Below are 18,556 nucleotides of genomic sequence, written 5' to 3'. Positions count from 1 at the left end.
AGAGGAAGAGGGAGGGGGAGAGAGTGGAAGGGGGAAAGAGAAAGGGGGAGGGGGAAAGGAAAAGCGGAGAAGGACTGGGGAGAGGGTTCTCTCCAACCTCAGGTACCTGAACGCCGGGGAGGCGCGGCCAGACCGGGCGGCGATTTGTCGCGCTTTAGAAAAGGCAATCAGCCTAATGCCCTACAATTATCCGCCCGGTCGGTCACGGAGAGCGAGTGAAGAAGCACTGAGCCAGCCTGAGCCCCAAGGAGCCCAGTCCGGGCTGCAGGAAAGAGGCAAGCGATGGCAATCCCTGCCAATCCGGGCAAGGCCAGCTGCTTCTGCCAGCTCTGCCCTGCAGGTCAATTCCATTCCATCCTCTTTAGTTCAATTCAACTCAATTCATTGTATATCAATTCAATTCACTTTGTTTTAATTCCATGCAAATCAATTCTACTTTTTTTTTCCATTTAGGGCAAATCAATCTCCTTCATTTCATTCCAACCCCATTCTGCTCAGCTCAGCCTAACCTGGCACATAATTTGTTTCCCTTCATCTTAGTCCAATTCAGTTCAATTCACTTCAATTCTGTTCAGTTAAGCTTATTTCCATTCAGTTCAGACAATTCACTTCGATTCATTTCATTCAACTTCAATCCAATTCTGAGCATTTCAGGTTGGTTCCTTCAATTCGATTGAACACAATTTCCTTCAATTCAGTTTGGTTTAACTTCGCTAACATTTATTAAGAATTAGTGAGCTGAGCACTCTGCTGGGGGCTATGGGATAATGACATTTCTATGGGCGGCTCAACCTTGCCCCCAGGGAGCTTATTGTCTATTAGGAAGAAAAGCCTAGCCCATATAGCTGTAATATACCACAGACCTTGGGGGAAGGGGAGGGCTGATGATGGAATGGGCTTTATTGGCTGGGGAGATCCAGGGAGGTCTCCTTAGAAGAGTTAGGCTGGGTAGCTGAGTGCCTCAGTGGATTGAGAACCAGGCTTAGAGAGAGGAGGTCCTAGGTTCAAATTTAGCCTCAGATACTTCCTAGCTATGTGACCCTGGGCAAGTCACTTAACCCCCATTGCCTAGCCCTTCCTGCTCTTCTCTTTTGGAACCAGCACACAGTATTGATTCCAAGATGGAAGGTAGGGTTAAACGAAGAAGAAGGAAGAAGAAAGAAGAAGAAAGAAGGAGAAGGAGAAAGAAGAAGAAGGAGAAGAAGGAGAAAGAAGAAGAAGAAGAAGAAGGAGAAAGAAGAAGAAGGAGAAGGAGAAGGAGAAAGAAGAAGAAGAAGAAGAAGAAGAAGAAGATGATGATGATTTGGGTAGGGGTTCAATGGACAAAGGGAATTCTGGGCATAGAAAACAGTTCTAGCAAAGGCATGGAGGCAGGGAATGACAGAACATATTAGGATATTGGAAGGATAGGCATCAAAGGTGTAAAATTGAGATTTGAACTCTGGACTTCAATCCCCACAAGTCCTTGCTCCACTTCCCCAAAATGCTTTGTAATCTCACATAATTCTGAGGTGGGGGAGATCTAGAAGGTACTTAAGCTGATTGCAAAGGCTTTTGAGCTCTCTCTCTTTTTGGACTTCCTTTTGGAGCAGACGTGGCTCTTTCCATAATGTAGGTGAGGTCTTGTCTAGGCCTCTGGCCTAGGCACGTCTTCCTTATTCTGTGTTCTCTTTAATCCTTAATCCTTAAAAATCTCTAAAAAATATAATACTCCTTGCAGAGAGAAACTAATTTCTACCTGCCTCAGTCTCCCTTAAATTTTAATCTTTACAAAGGTAATGCAAAGTACAATTAACAGGATTTCCCAATTAATTTGATCTGAGATAAATAGGAAAGAGCCCCAAAGGAACAAATTAAGGTATAGAACTCAGGATGCCTTATCTTCCAGCTAAGGGACTAGAGAGAACAGAAAGATGATTTGGAACTTCTCTGAAGTACATTTCTCAGATCTCCCCATTGGGACACTCCTGCTCCAGCTTGTGGTATTGAGGGAAGAGGATGGGATGAGGAGGGCAGAAGAAGCCAAATAGATGTTTTTTTAAATATTCTGTTTTCCTATTCCCCCTCCAGAAGAATAAAAGTTACTTGGGGGCCAAGGACTCTGGCTTTGTATCCTCACAGCATTACCCAACACATAGTAGGTTCTAAAATAGATGTTTCTTGATTGATTTATGTATTTAGATGTCCCACACCCAGGTGACATGGGTGCCTTTGACTGATGGATGAAACACCAGCCCAGCAACCCATGCCTACTACAGATTCAGCTTCCTATTCCTTTTGGTGGTTTCTTCCAAGCCTGGTTTTCTACACCTAATGAGGTTTTCAACCAGTTTTCATTTTTGGCAGCTCCCAAATTGCTGCCCATGGTTGTTTGCTCCAGTTTGCTGCCAGGAGAAGTCTGGGATTTGTATGTTTGGGTTGTACCAGTGAAAGCCCTGTAATCCTAGACACTGGAAGTAGGTTGAGCAGGGCATGACCAGGCAGATGGGTAGAAGGGAGAGACCACCAGCCTATTGTGCTGAGAGGTGGCACTGGGGAACTGAGGTGGGTACAGAGTAAGGAGAGTAGAGTATGGAGTAGATATCCAGCACCTAGCATAGTGCCTGACAAATAATAGCTACTTAATAAATGGTTTGGGTTTTTTTTTACTTTACTTAAAGAAACATTCCATTTGAGCATGGGGTCAGGGGAGTACTTATAACTGAACCTTAGACCAATCCCTGGCAGATTTTTCTTACTCTCTACCAAGATCCCCCAAATGTTTGGGGGGTAACAGCTCCCCTACCTTACTACCCCCAGTCTCTGTCTGACTTCCAAAGAACCCATTTCACCTTGATCACTGGGCCTCAGAATGAACAAACTTCTTCCCCTTGGTTCACTATGGGAATAAAATTTGAATCTTTCAAAAAGAACTTGAAGGTGAATACAAGATATAGGATACAAACAAAACAGAGAACGCTGAACTGACAAATTGCATTTCAGAACATGGAAATCTTGTCTTAAATATCCCTAATCTATTCACAGAGGCTCCCCAACATGCTAGGAGTGAGCGATGCCATGTTTCCTCCTGATCCCAACTTGGTCTCAGCCTTCACCATTGTTATGCTTCAGTCTTTAAGGTTGGCATCCTTCTTTAGTGAAGGGCTGCCCCTTCCCTCTTGTTCTAATTAGGTAGTAGATTTAACCTCGCCACAAAGCAAGCCACCATCATATTTCCAACACAGCCTGTCAAAGATCATGGACATCATTGACTTAGAGAGCATCTTAAGGGGATGAGTCCAACCAGTTCACTTTGTAGGTTCAGTTTGCTAAGGAGGATGATGATCCCATGATAATAAGCAAGGAATTGTTGTTATTCCTTTCTCAAATAGGATTTGAATTGCTATTGTTCAATCAGAGCAGACCTGATTCTGTTTAGTCTAGAAACCAGGGAGAAGGCAGTTAAGGGAGAATTTTTCTCTCCCTGTTTGAGGGCTGAGAACATACTCCTCCTCAGTCTGCTTTGCTGGATCTTTGTCCAGGTCATTCTCACTCACTGCGGATATCCTCCAGGGTTCTGTCCTGGGTGCTTCTCCCTTTATATTCCCTTGCATGGTAATCCCATCAGCTCCAATGGCTTCAGTTATCTCTGTGCAGATGATTCCTAGAGGCATATGCCCTGTCCTAATATCTTTCAAGCTCCAGTCTGGCATTACCAACTTCCTGTTAGACATCCTAATCTGGGGTCAGGAGAAGCCAAGTTCTAATCCTACCTCAGATACTCCATTTTCTAGTTAAGGAAACTGAGGCTCCAAGATTGGCCTTGCCCAAATTAGCAAGTGACAAAAACAAAATCTGAGCTCAGTTCTTCTGACTCTACTGTATTATGCTGCCCCTTAGACTCACACAGACCTGCTCATGTACCCATGTATTTTTCACATAGTCTCTCACACACATATATACACCATACAAACTCAGCTACAGACACTTGTATGTTGACACACACAAACGCAGTCTCTCATACAGATCCATGTGGAAACACAGATACTCTAATGATATGTAATGAAATACAGACTTAGCTAATATGCACCCAGATTCATTTATTATACCCCTAATTCTCTTTTCCCTTTGCCCAGAATCACATATACATGGACCACAGACTAACAGAGCCCTCCTGGTTCTATCTGTGTTCATCTCCCCAAAGTGGTGGTGACAAAATGAGGATGAGGCCAAAGGGACAGCTGATGTATGAAGCAAGATTAAAAAAAAGCCAGATGAGTAATGGGATCTTTAATAAGTGCTTCTGCAGATGGAGTGGGGAGGGGACGCTAAGGAGGGCGGAGGGCCAAGAGTAGACCATAGACACAAAGCAGAGCCAAGACCACCAGGAAGCAGGGAGGTCAGGGAAGAAAATAACAAGGGAGCTTAACCCTTCCAGGCATGTCTTTTCCATATTTCCACAGAATTACTTGGGGGATGGGGAGGGGGGGTAGCACTTTGATCTCCTCTAGAAGAGGTAGCTATTCTGAGCTCCTGGATGGGCAGGGCAATCTAGCTTCAATGTGAATCCAAGCTGGGTTATCTTCCTCTTGTGTGCCAGTAGTGCCTAGGTCCTCCCAAGGGCAATGGAAGAGAGACTGCTCCCCTCTCATCTCTGCCTCTTAGAAGCTCTAGTTTATCTTAAAGTTTAATTCAGACACTGACTTCTATATGAGGGCTTTGCTGATCTCCCAGGGCACAGAACCTCTTCTCGTATTTTGGGAATGGGGTATATGTACAAGCAAGCTCTAAATAGAATAGGATAGAATAAATTGGAGATAATAAAAAATACCAGAAGTAAAGGGGGTCAGTGCCAGTCTCCATTGGTAGAAGGAAATTTCTTTATCTGTGAGTTTCCTAGATCAATAAAGTTGTAGGTCTAGTTTCTATCACTCAATATGTGTATATTGTACTACCTCTGGGCAACCCCCCCCCCCCAATTTGTCAATGATAGATTTGCAAGTTAGATCCCTAGGGCTGTGATCATTTCCTCACTTTGAAGGTATTCTGTTTTTTAGACTTCTAAAAAATGATAACTCATGAGCCCCCACCAGTGTATTTACTTTTCATAGTCAGTCAGTAGATACAATTAGCCCAGAAAAGGGCATTTATCAGGACGGCAAAGTTACAGTGGCTACAGAGCCTTACTTCAACAAACCTGGAGCATATTCTCCAACTAGCACATACAGCATCAGTGTGTAGAAACGTGGACATCAGGAAACAGGGCATAAATATGGAGTATCCTGGAAATAATATACATTATATTGGGAAATGATAAAGCCAGGGGAAATCATGCCTCTGCTCCTGCAAGACCTGCTACATCCTAATTCTTCTCAGGGTATCCTCAAGCATTTGGTTGATAATGATCTAAGCTCATTACCCCTGTTTTACTTTGTATTCTCAGTGCCTTGTATATAGGAAGCACTAAATAAATGCTTATTAAATTAGGCTGGATTGTAATGTTATTTCACTAAAAGATCCATTAATGGCATTAATATGGGAAAGCCTGTTGTGTTCACACTAATAGAAATAATGCTTTAACTGAACCTTGTCTTGTGTAGATTATACTTAACATATTATGTTTAATTCTCAACATGGCATTTTAGGAGAGATCCCGACAAACTACGACGTATTAAGGTGCATTACTAGGATGATAAAGGGATGACTGTAAGCAAAATTTTAAGAAGGAGAAGCATGCAAAACTGAGAGATGATTAAAAACTGTGGGGAGGATTTCACTTGTGGGGAAGTTCCCACAGACAAGTTACCCTAGATTCAGGATGCTTGTGGGTTTCCAATCAAAAACCTCAAGTTAAGAGCCATTTTTTACTTTTACTGGTCAGTGAAAGAATACAAGTTGTTCAAAGTACAAACATTTAATGAAATAGAATAGTAACAGAAGTAGCAGTAGGATATTTCCCACTTTATGCCCCCCCAAAGCCCATTATTTCGTTGAAGCAGTGTTCCTGTAGTAGCCTGCTTTCTTTAGCCTGGTATGTTCTACCTCTATTCCAAGGCCTTCTCTTTCCTTTTCAATATCTAATTTGGCAAAGCCTTGAGGACTCAGGTTTCTATCCATCTCTATACCATCATATCCAGAGAACTACAAGAAGTTTTTGAGGACATAGCAGATAGATAGAAAGTTCATCGTTTCATTTCTTGGGGGCACCTCCAGTTTTGACTTTCCAGGGCCTTAACCCACCTTTCCTCAATCTTGTACCAGAATGCATTGCCATTCTTCTTTAACCTGTTCCCCAAACCTGTCCTCATCTTCATGCTATGGCCACCCCACAGTCTGAACACTTTAAAGTCTAACCCCATTCCCAAGAGGTATGGAGGCAAAGGATACTCCAAGGACAGATTGGGGGGGCCCAGAGGAAGTAGAGGTTGAGTTAAAGGATATATAGCTTGCCCCCTTTGTGATTTGGGACCTCCTTGGAAGCTGAGTGCTGGCATTCTTTCTATATGTAATACTAAGTCTCTTTGAGAAGAAAGTAGGTAAACAGACACAAAACTTTATAGGCAATGGACAGGACTAAATTGCTTATTCTAAGATGTAAGTAATCATGAGGAAAGTGCTTTGTAAATCATTAAGTTCTAAAGAAATATAAATTACTATTTCTCCCTTTAAATCAGCTCAAGATGTGAAATTCCTGGTTTTCATTCTACTAGGCAATAAATTCCTTTTCCAGAGCTCACATCTTGAATTTACATAATCTCAAAATGGAGACATCACACATTAGCTGCTGACTAGATTTCAAGGACAGATAGGAGATTCTGGAACTGGGAAAGGGACTTTGAAAGTACTCTCCACAGATATAGTTTACTTTTTTTAATTCAATGGCCTGTAGCCTGACTACAATCTTTACCCAACTGTTGCTTAATATAATTAATAATTCATTGGAGAACATTGGTGCCTCTGCCTAACCTTGGGAGGACTTTATCAATACTCAAAATATCTCTATTATCTTCAGTTTGGGGACTCCTTTCACTGTTGCATGTTGTATGTTGCAACCTCTCTATTCTTTGAATTCTTTTTGAATTACTAAGGCCACATTCATAACTTTTTCATTCTCTCTCTTTCTCTCTCTCTTCCCCCTCTCCCCAATCTATCTATCTATCTATCTATCTATCTATCTATCTATCTATCTATCTATCTGTCTGTCTGTCTGTCTGTCTGTCTGTCTGTCTATCTGTCTGTCTATCTATCTATCCATCTTTCTTTCTTTTCTTCTTTCTTTCTTTCTTTCTTTCTTTCTTTCTTTCTTTCTTTCTTTCTTTCTTTCTTTCTTTCTTTCTTTCTTTCTTTCTTTCTTTCTTTCTTTCTTTCTTTCTTTCTTTCTTTCTTTCTTTCTTTCTTTCTTCTCTCTCTCTCTCTCTCTCTCTCTCTCTCTCTCTCTCTCTCTCTCTCTCCCTCCCTCTCTCTCTCTCCCTCCTTCCCTCCCCCCCCTCTCTCTCTCTCTCCCCCCCCTCTCTCTCTCTCCCTCCCTCCCTCTCTCTCTCTCTCTCTCTCTCTCTCTCTCTCTCTCTCTCTCTCTCTCTCTCTCTCTCTCTCTCTTCCTTTCTTTCTTCTCAAGGAATCAACCTCTCTGCAATGCACTAGACTGAATCCCAGATAAGGAGGTAGTTTTGTTAGTGAAGAAAAAGCCCAGACTATGGATTCAGAAGACTATAGTTCAATTCCTGCCTGTGTGACTTGGTCCAAGTAACATAGACTCAGTTTCCTCATCAGTAAAATGAGAGGGTTAGATGAAATAGCCACTGAGCTGCCTTTTAGCTCTAAATCAATGATCCTATAAACCTGTGACAGACACAGAATTTATTACTTCTCTTTGCTTGAATATTCCAGTTTAGCAGGACCTGTCAGAGTTTGTATTTTGCTGGCATGGAAATAAATCTCTGATTCTATAAAGAAAATCTAGAGGGAAATAGAATTCACTTTCTAGCCAGTTTGGCTGCAAAGCCCTGATTCCAATTCAACAAACATTTATTAAGCATCTGTTGTGTTGAGAGGAAAACTACTCCATAAAGCAAAGACTATCTAGAGAGAGACATTAGAGGCTTTTCCTTTTAAAGCAGTTTCTACCATATGCAAAATAAAGGTCCTTCTACTAATATTATATGTCCATTCTTCCTTTTCCCTAAGGCAAAGATCATTTCCATGAAATTCTGGGTTCTAGTCCCAGATTTTGTGTGATTTGAGGAAAGTTACTTCATCTCTCTAGATACTTAGTTTTGATGTCTATAATAAAGATAGTGTTGGATGAAATGATCCCCAAAGTCACAACCTCAGGAGACTTCAAGTTAAGGGAGAGCTTTATTTTTTAAAATTGATACATTTTGTTTTTATATAACTTTCATTCCTTAATATCTCCTTTCTCAGTATCTCCTCACTCCCCTATAACCAGAAAGCCATCTCATAATATAGATCAAAAAAGAAAAAAATGAGTTCAAGAAAACTAATAAAGACATCAACCAAGTCAGATTACATATAAATATTTAGTGTCCCAAACTCATAATCTCCCACCTCTACAAAGAAGTAAGGGTTCCATTCTGGAACAACTTCAGTTCTTGGGAAGTTTTCTTTATATAGGAGAACTCAAGTCTCCCTTTTTGTGATTTCTACCTCTTTTATTGTTTCTGCTCTCTGGAGTTAAGCAGAACAAGGCTGATCCCTTTTCTAAGTACAGATTGGTCTTTCAAGGCTTAAAAATAGCAACTATGTATCTTTTAAATCTTTTCAGGCTACACTTCCCCACTTGATTCAACTATCTCCATGTAATCTGAATTATTAAGCGCCTCAGTGTACTGGAGATACTCTCCAGCCAATTTGTCAACATCTTTCCTAAAATAAGACATTGTTCACAGTGCTCTAGGTGTGGTCTGACTAGGGCAGCATGTACGGGGACAATCAGTGCTTTCATTCTGGATACTATGTCTATTTATACAGTGTAAGAGCTAATGAATTTCTTTGGCTGTCACATCACTCTCTTCACACATATTGAGCTTTTCAATAGTGAATGCCACATCCCCGAGAGTGTTATAGGCTGTCAGAAAGTTTGTAGAAAATCCATACTTTGGCTGAGACTTTGGTTGAGATGGTCTTTAACTTTCTTTCTGACTCAAAGCTCTGATAATTTTGTGGGTTTAGAGAGACCCAGCCCAGCTCCTCACAGATTAAGTGACCTGTTTAACATCACATAAAGAATTGGATATCTGATGTCTCATTCCTCTCTAGGCTGCTCTACAGACTTCCTTTTTCACAGCCCATCTCTTCAGCCTGAAGTTTCATTTCAACTGGAATTCATACACCAGAAGAACCCTAAGTACAGCTCTCACTCTGCCTGAATGACTCCAACAGGAACCTCCATTTAAAGAGTGCCAAGACCAGCCACATCTCTTTCCTCTCCAGGTTGCACTTCTGACTTTCTCCACTATGGATGAGATTCTCTCTCTTCCCTCCTTTTCAGCTTCCTTATGTGGTATGTATTATCCTTTCCCATTAGCCTGTAAGCTCTTTGGAGCAATGAGCAGGCTTAGTGGAGAGAGCACCAGACCTGGAAATGAGAGATCCTGGTTTTAAATCTGGTTTCAGATGCTTCCTAGCTGTGTGATCCTGGGCAAGTCATTTAACTACCGATTGTGTAGCCCTTCCCATTCTTGATGTCAATACTTAGTGTCAATTCTAAGACAGAAAGTGAGGGTTTTTTAAAAAGGGAAAGGAAAAATATAAGCCCCTTGAGGGCAGGGGAGGTCTTTTTACTTGTATTTGTAATTTCCAGTGATTAGCACTGCACACTGCATGGTGCCTGGCACATAGCAAGTGATTAATAAATGGTTATGGATTGACTGATAGGCAGAAAGTACAGTGATTACAGGATTGACTGTAAGGCAGAAAAGTACAGTGAAAAGAACAATGAACTTGGAGTTAATAGAGCCTGAATTGGAATCCTGGCTTTGCCATTTACTACAAGTGTGACCTCTGGAGAAAATTGTTTAACTTCTAAATAGACCTCAACTTTCTATCTGCAAAATGGGAATGTTTGATAAGATAGTTTCTATCTTAGTCTCTTCTATCTCTACATCTGTCTATGAATCAGAATGTTTTAAAAGATAATTGTTTTAATGATTTATTGTTAATAATAACCTTATATTCATAACCGTTATTTTAAAAGTGTTTTAGAGTTTTCAAAGTACTTAGCATATATTACCTTTTGAACCTCACAACTCTCACAACTCCTCACATAGCTAGTATGTGTCAGATTAAGATTTGAACCCACAACTTCCTGTTACTATTCAAAGTAAAAGACACTATCCTCTACATAATACATAGACCAACCTCCCTGCCCCATATGAATTGGCTTCCCCTCTCCTCTTTGCCTGTTCATCCTTTAGTGCCGAACTTTTATTATATTTCTTCCAGGAATTTTTCTTTGTTATCTCTCCCCTTCCTGAGAGACACAGTACTTATTTCTATCAGTGGTCTCCAAAGTGGATTGAGAGTGAGGAATGAAGGATGACATCTTAGTTGTGAGCCTGAATGACTGAACAGATGGTGGTACCTTAGACAGTAATAGGGAAGGATTTGGGTCTAATTCAAGGGCTTCCCTTTTGATGCCTTCCCTTCCATGTCATAATTTAGGCAATATTCTTTCTTCATCCACTTAACTATTCATGTGTGAATTATTGGACTGATGTCTTTTGAGTAGCCATGCAGCACTTGAAGAGGTCCTGTCACGTTTTGGGGTTGGGACTAAATCGACACAATATCATTGACAATCTGGAGAACCTGGGAATCTACAAGAAATTCTTTCAAATGTGGACTTTGAAAATTATAAAGTATGTCCCTGACATTGGTTGGTGCTCATCTCCTATTTTATACCTCACTTTGCCTTATTTCTCAGAGGATTCCAGTTATTCCTGTGATCTCACCTGAGGAATTTGATAAGATTTTTAACATGCATAGAACATGCTTTAGTTGGAGGAGAACTTTTTTTTTTTAAACCCTTACCTTCCATCTTGGAGTCAATACTGTGTATGGACTCCAAGACAGAAGAGTGGTAAGGGCTAGGCAATGGGGGTCAAGTGACTTGCCCAGGGTCACACAGCTGGGAAGTGTCTGAGGCCAGATTTGAACTCAGGACCTCCTGTCTCTAGGCCTGGCTCTCAATCCACTGAGCTACCCAGCTGCCCCCGGAGGAGAACTTTTGAGGAACATTTTGCTCTTTTCAGGCACATAGTTACTTGTTATCAACAACTCAGAAGATTTGGGACTTTTCACATCACTCAGAGAACTGTAGAACAGGGGAGATGTGGTCCACTGTGAAGAATTCTCTCTTTTCTCTTCCTTTCTTCCCTCTTTTTTTTCTCCCTCCTCCTTTTCTGTCTCCCTCCTCAGTCTCTCAGGTTCTTTGTCTCTCTGTCTCTGAATCTCTCTTTCCTCCCTGAGAAATTTCCTCTTCCTCCCTCTTCTTTTTCTTCTGTCAAATTAGAAAGTATGATCCAGAAAATAGTTAGCTCTCTTCCTGATTAAACTTAGGTAGTGCTGCCTCATCTTGGACAATCTCCTTAAGTTATCTTAGATTTATTTACCTGTTTAAAAACTGGTGTCTCTGTTCCATGAGGTTAGGGATGACTTCTCACTTTGTCCTTTGCCCCTAATGAGGCCTCCACAGGAATGGAAGCAATGCCAGATCTGTGATTTAATTGTGAGAGAAAGAAAGAGTACTCCAGGATGAGGGCATCCCTTTCACCAATGCAGGTCAGCACTCATTCTGCAATTTGGCCATACAGAATTTCCTAGAGGTCCCATAGGTTAAGTGACTTGCCCAAAGTCACACAACCAATATGTGTCAGAGATGAGACTTGAACTGAGATCTTCCTAACTTCTATGGCCAGACTGTTATCTACTATGACCTACTGCCTCTCAACTTGCAGATAGCAGATGCTTACTTAATACATGAGTACTGAATTGGATTGAATTCAATCTCTAATTACATCTCTTCCAGGTCCAAAAATCTGTGATTCTATGGCTACAGCTTTGCTGGGGATAAGTATGTGTGAGAAGAGAGGAAGGATTGGGCAATATTGTCTCTCCCTCTTTCTCCAGATATCCCTCCCTCGGAATCCTTGGCTCCTGCTAACACTGTCCTCTCTCCCTTCTACTTACTCCCCCATCGACAGTTCACAGAGCTTGGGTAGGAGATGGATTCTGCCCAGTTTTTTACTCTTGGGGTAGCCCAGCCCAATGGGAGGTTGGAAAGGGGGAGATGGTAGGCTCAGGACAGGTATGAGGTGTTTCGGCAGTAATGAGCCAGTGTCCAGTTCCAGTGGGACCTCCTATTTCTTTGGATCTATAGCAGGAGTGGGGATGGGGGGGGGTGTGGAGATGGGGAAATCAAAGCTCCAAGGACTCCTTTCCTTAAAGGGGTAAGTGGGAGAAGGAGAGTACAAGAAGGGAAGCACAAGCACACTGGCTTAAGTAGCCAAGTGATGACAAGAAGACTGGACTAGCAGAAACCCTAGAGTCTAGGGTCTGGTTCCAGCCTTGGCTCTGACTCATTATGGGGGTCTTTGGGTGCTCCTCTAGGTTGTGGTTTTATCTTTGGCAAAATGAAGATGATTAAAAAAAAACAAAACCTTACTTTTTTCTTAGTAGCAATTCTAAGTCAGAAGAGAAGCAAGGACTAGGCAATTGGGGTTAAGTGACTTGCCCAAGGTCACACAGCTAGAAAGTGCCTAAGGCTAGATTTGAACAAGTCATCCCAGCTCCAGGTCTGGTGCTCTACTGATGGTTACTCCAAAATGAAGAGGGTTTCTAAGGCTTCTTTTAGAAAGTCTAGCTTAGGGGGTGGGACCTACAGTTTTTAGAACAGGCTCCACAACAACGCAGAGCTCAACTTGTGAAGGCCCTAGGAGGTAACTCAAGAGACAATTGCACAATGGGACTTGAACCAGGACACACAGTAAGGGAATGTCAGAAGTGGGATTTGAAACCAGGGCTCCTTGATTCCAAGCCTAGCACATTAATCTCTGCTGCCTTCAGTTAATGAAGATAATTACAGTAATAATAATAATAATAATAATTCTCTTCATCTTTAGAGCTCTTTCAAATTTCCAAACCTTTCATATCATTTGAGTCTTATGTATTATCTTCTACCTGTAGGTCAAGGCAGTGGGGGGCTGTAATCATAGAATCATCTGATTTATACTTAACAAAAAAATATCCTCATGAGCTTGGTAGTCTGGGATTACTACATAATGAGGAAAATGAGGCTCCAAAAAAGTAAAATCACTGAATTTGAAGCCTGAAGACTTGTGTTCAAATCCTATTTCTTCCACATGCCAGTTTTGCCAAGTCATTTAGTTTTAGTTTCCTCATGAGTAAAATGAAGACATTGAAATACATGATTGCCAAAGACCCATCAGCTCTTGGTCTTGGAGGAATAAAAGAGATAGTTATTCAACTATGGCTAGAAATTCAAGATATGAAGGCCAAACCCTACTCCTTCTTTTTGTGCAGTGTCCTCTGGGATACCAGCTGCCCCTTGCCTGGAGGCAGAAATATGCCCATTACTTACTGGAAGACAAAATGCTGCCTGGCAAAATGCCATTTTTTTCTTCAGAATTTTAGAATGAGTCTTCCTCCTCCCAGAAACCTGTCTTGAATTAGGGCTTCCTTCCCTGATCACCATTTTTTCCTTCTTGCCCTCTTCAACTTCCCATATGACAAGTACTTAAATTGTATTTTGCAGGAGGATAGACCTGTGCTTTTATGGGTATGGAGAACTTCCTGTGTGGGAGCTTCCTTCATGGATGTAGAGTGTAACTCATTTAGAATTTGTCTCTTGGAAAATTCTTTCTGGTGCACCGAATGATTAAACAACTTGACAGAGGTTAGACCTTTAGTAAGTGTCAGAGTTAGAATTCCAACCCAGGTTGTCCTGATGCCAAGGCCAGCCCTTTATCCATCATCCCACATTGTTTGTTTCTGTCACTTTGTAAAAGTTTTGTTAATATGTGAGATGGTTCTCTCTGTCTCTCTGTCTCTCTCTCTGTCTTTGTCTGTCTCTCCCCCTACCTCTCTGTCTCTCTCTCCTTCTCTCTGTCTGTCTCTGACTCTCTCTCTCTGTCTCCCCCCCTCTATGTCTGTCTCTCCCCTTCCCTCTCTGTCTCTCTGTCTCTCCTTCTCTCTCTGTCTGTCTCTGTCTATGTCTGTCTCCCCCCCTCTATGTCTGTCTCTCCCCCTACCTCTCTCTCTCCCTCTATGTCTGTCTCTCCCCCTACCTCTCTCTCTCCCTCTCTTTGTCTCTCTTTCTGTCTGTCTCCCCCCCTCTATGTCTGTCTCTCCCCCTCCCTCTCTGTCTCTGTCTCTCTTTCTCTCCTTCTCTGTCTCTCTGTCTCTCCTTATCTCTCTGTCTGTCTCTGTCTCTGTCTGTCTCCCCCCCCTCTATGTCTGTCTCTCCCCCTACCTCTCTCTCTCCCTCTATGTCTGTCTCTCCCCCTACCTCTCTCTCTCCCTCTCTCTGTCTCTCTTTCTGTCTGTCTCCTCCCCTCTATGTCTGTCTCTCCCCCTCCCTCTCTGTCTCTGTCTCTCTTTCTCTCCTTCTCTCTCTCTCTGTCTCTGTCTCTCTATCTCTATCTCTGTCTCTGTCTCTGTCTCTGTCTCTCCAGGTGGACTCGATATAATAATACTTGACTTTTAAATATAGAGACTGATGGTCTATGAAGTACTTAACATACATTTTGTCATTTGATCCTCCTTGGGATACTGAGATACCAACACTACAATTATTATTATTCCCATCTTAGAGCTGAAGAAACTAAGCCAAGATGACAGGTAAGTGCCCCAGGGCCATACAGGTGACCTATGATAAGAGACAGAATTTGAAGGTGGCCTTCATCGGACTCCCTGATACACCAAGATGTCTCTTAAAAGCTCTTAGAGTGTAGGAGAGAATTTGCCCTTCCTTCATCTCCTCTCACAGTATAAGTGAGAAGTTGGTCAGAGGGCTGCTGACTGCCCATCTAGGGCCCCGGGCTGGGAGCCCAGATTTGTGTCCTTTGGGCAGCTCGAACACAGACCTTAAAAATGTTGCTACAAACATAATAATCAACCAAGACCCTTTCATGTATGAGGAACAACAAACAATGAGGTTTTACTTCCGATTGGCCCGATTTGTTTTACTGAAATTAAAAGGGATCTAGCACGGAATTTATCATCGACATTGACCAGAAGACAAATGGGAGTCTGGGAGGTGGGGGAAGGGAAGTTAACAGCATTCCATCTTGGTCCTTGACGAGTCCATCAGAGTTCCTAGACTGGCCTTCCCCAGGTGCAGAGCTCCTCCCCCAGAGACTTCTTGTTGCTGAGCTGGAATAAGCCTTAAGAGTCCCTGAGAGAAACTATGCCTAGAACTTGTGAGAGTGAGGAGGGAGGAAGGGGTTTGGACACGAGGCCCCCCTGGAGTCTGAAAGGTCTTGAATGGGGGCCCTTCAGTTTGCCTTTATCCAAGGAAAGAGCCATTCTGTGGCTTCTGGCTTTGTCTGAAGGTGCCCTCTGTCCTGTAATTAGTCTGCCCTGCCTGGTCCTCCGAAACCCCTTTTGCTTTCACAAAAGAAAAGTGAACCTTTTAAATCTTCTGTTCCCCAGCCCCACTCCTAACCCCACTTAGAATGGGCTGGGAGAGCTTTCCACATAGTCCCACCACCCACACAGACTTTAGTGTCTGTCTGTTTGGGTATGTTTGGGTAGAGGAGGCCAGGCCCAAGGGTGGAGGAGGCGATGGAGGCCTGGAGCTCCCCGTCCTCTTTCATATGTTTTTCCGTTTCAGGGGCCCCTCTCCCTTGGCTGCTTTCCTTGGATACCCCATAAAATTCTTGAATGAAGAATGTTACAACTAGAAGAGACCTGGGAGAATACCGAGTCCAACCTCCTCATTTAACAGAGAAAGAAATTGAGGTCCAGAGAGGAAACACAAGACAAGTAGTAATAATATTTTTTATCTATCTAGCCCTTTCCAAAGCCATTAAACTCAAATCAAATATGTTTAAACAGGGTCGATGGGGATATGATTGGGGATATAGACTCTAAATCAGGGGTCTCCACACTACAGCCTGTGGGCACAGGCGGCTCCCTGAGGCCATTTCCGCCCCCACCGCACTTCCGGAAGGGGCACCTCTTTCATTGGTGGTCAGTGATAGGAGCACTAAATGTGGTGGTACCACAAAGCGCATCATGGCTCACATACAGTACTACTCCTTTGTGTGGCTCCTTGTTCTGAAGCATAGGATTATGTGGCGGCACAACGGAAGACATCAGCATGGTGAGCGGCAATTTGGGGGAGGGGATTCTGCACTGTGTATACTGCTGCCCAGTATAGTGGTGGCAGTGATGGGCCTGTGCAAGGTGTGACAAACCCATCCCAGCCAGCGCTGCAGCCTCCGCTATCCCAGACAGCGGTATACAGATTTGTTCATAGTTTGTTTTTTTTTAATAGTTCTCCAATGGTCTGAGGGACAGTGAACTGGCCCCCTGTGTAAAAAGTTTGGGGACCCCTGCAAAAGTGATCACCCTACTACAAATATCAATGGTTTGGAAATGGGTCTTGATCAATGACACATGTAGAACCCAGAGGAGTTGGCTATCGGAGGGGGATTGGGGAAAGGTTGGAAAAGAACATGAATCTTGTAACCATGGGAAAATGTTCTAAATTAATTAATTAAAGTAAAAAGAAAACCCAAATATGTTTAAACAGCCCTTGAAATAACCCTGTGAGGTCAGTAGTACAGGTAATATTATCCTCATTTTACCAAGAAGGAATCTAAGGCATGTCAACATGGAATCTAGGAGTCCCAAACTTGTGGCCTAGTGAGATCTGAGGAACCCCAAGTTTCAGGGCTAGTTTATAGGTTGGAGACCCCAAAGCTTGTCCTGGTTCCCTGTTCCCCTGGGAATCTACCCTGAAGGGAATCCCAAACTAGCAGTTTCAGACTGAGTGGGAGACCCTCTGGAAAATGACAATCCTGGTTGGGTGAGACTAAGCATATGCTGAGGACCCTCTTTGTTTTAGGTAGTCTCCCCTATTGTATTAGAACCTTTCATCCACACCTGAGCAAGAACCATCCTTTAGTATCCATTGTAAGCAGCCCCTTCCCTTAGACCCCAGCCTCTAGCTATGATTCCTTTCCCAAGCTTGATTATATCCTGTCAGTGTAGTTTGAAGACTCCCATTTTCTTTGTAGCTATAGTGATGTCAGTCATCTTTCCCTGCCCCTGGACTCCCCAGATGGCATAGAGGTTCCCCAAAGTCTTTTGTTCCTCGGAGTCCATCCTGAGTCAGTGGCACTCCCAGGGGTCAGTGACCAGGGCGGCCAGAGTTCAGTTTGGACTGTGCAGTCTCCGGGAGCAAGCAGCTCTGTTGTCGAGGCCTATTAGTGCTGAGGCCTTTTAGCCCTCAATTAAAGAGTGATTTTGACTATTTAATAGTTCTGTGTTTTTTCTAGTTAACAGGCATAGGGAGACACAAAGTAAACGACTTGTTCAAGGTTACTTGGCTAGCTAAGTGGCAGGAACAGAGCTTCTGCTCCCTTCTATTTCCCCAACTCTCCTACCCTGGGTACAATGAGACAGGCTTACATGCGTCTTTCCCACTTCACTCCTCACCAATGAACCAATGGATCAGTGGAAGGCCAGAGCCCAGAAACAACAGAAAGGGTCCCCCTTCACAGGCTCATCCTCTTGTTCCCCCAAATCCCACCAAGGCCTTTAGAAAGGAAAGGCAATTGACCTATTGATATTACTATAATACTTTCTTATGTTATACTAAAGATACTTTTTGAAAAGGAAAAGGTCTCAAATGCACAAAAATATTTATAATCACTTTTTTTTTTGTGATGGCAAAGAATTGGAAGCCAATGAAATGCCTTACTATTAGGGAATGCCTTGAACAAAATATGACATAAAAAATGTTTTTAGTTCTTAAATATTTTGCCAGGAAAGTCTTGACATATTAGTCACCTTTTCTCCTTGATACCCTCTTATTTTTAATTATTAGAATTTATTTATAAGTGTTTCAGCCCTGCCCTATCCTCCTTACATCATAAAAAAATGGCATATGAATATTATGCAATACTACTTAATGATGAAAAAGGTCATTTCAGAGAAACCTGGGAAGATTTGTGTTAACTGATGCAGCCTGAACAGAACCAGAACAATTTGTGGGATAATGAAACATTGTTAAAGAACTTTAAATGACCTAAGAACTCGGAACAGTAGCATGACCAAATACAATTCCAGAGAACTATTGAGGGAGCCTTGGCTTACCTACTTCCTGATAGAGAAGTGATGGATTCAGGGTGCAAATTAAGATATATTTTCATATGACCAAGGTGTGAACGTGGTTCTCTTGGCTCTACATCTTTATTTTTCATTTTTGTGGTTTTTTTTCCAATGAGGGCAAAAATAAGGAGGGAAAGACAGTTTTTTATTAAAACATGAAAATTATAAAATTAAATTAAAAGCTTATGAAAGTATGATT

The 18,556-nt window shown here is 42.4% G+C and overlaps 1 protein-coding gene across 1 annotated transcript in view; it reads left to right on the top strand.

Moving 5' to 3' along the window:
• The first annotated feature begins 9,020 nt into the window (after nucleotides 1-9,020).
• Nucleotides 9,021-18,556, top strand: part of STRA6 (signaling receptor and transporter of retinol STRA6) — a 96,824-nt gene continuing 87,288 nt past the window's right edge. The window contains exon 1 of the mRNA XM_056798648.1: nucleotides 9,021-9,499. Within this exon, the coding sequence (XP_056654626.1) occupies nucleotides 9,454-9,499 (46 nt within the window). The 5' untranslated portion in view covers nucleotides 9,021-9,453. The remainder of the gene's footprint in view (nucleotides 9,500-18,556) is intronic.

The sequence above is a fragment of the Monodelphis domestica genome, chromosome 1, assembly GCF_027887165.1.
Source record: "Monodelphis domestica isolate mMonDom1 chromosome 1, mMonDom1.pri, whole genome shotgun sequence".
Taxonomy (NCBI): domain Eukaryota; kingdom Metazoa; phylum Chordata; class Mammalia; order Didelphimorphia; family Didelphidae; genus Monodelphis; species Monodelphis domestica.
This window is presented reverse-complemented; position numbering and strand designations above follow the sequence as displayed.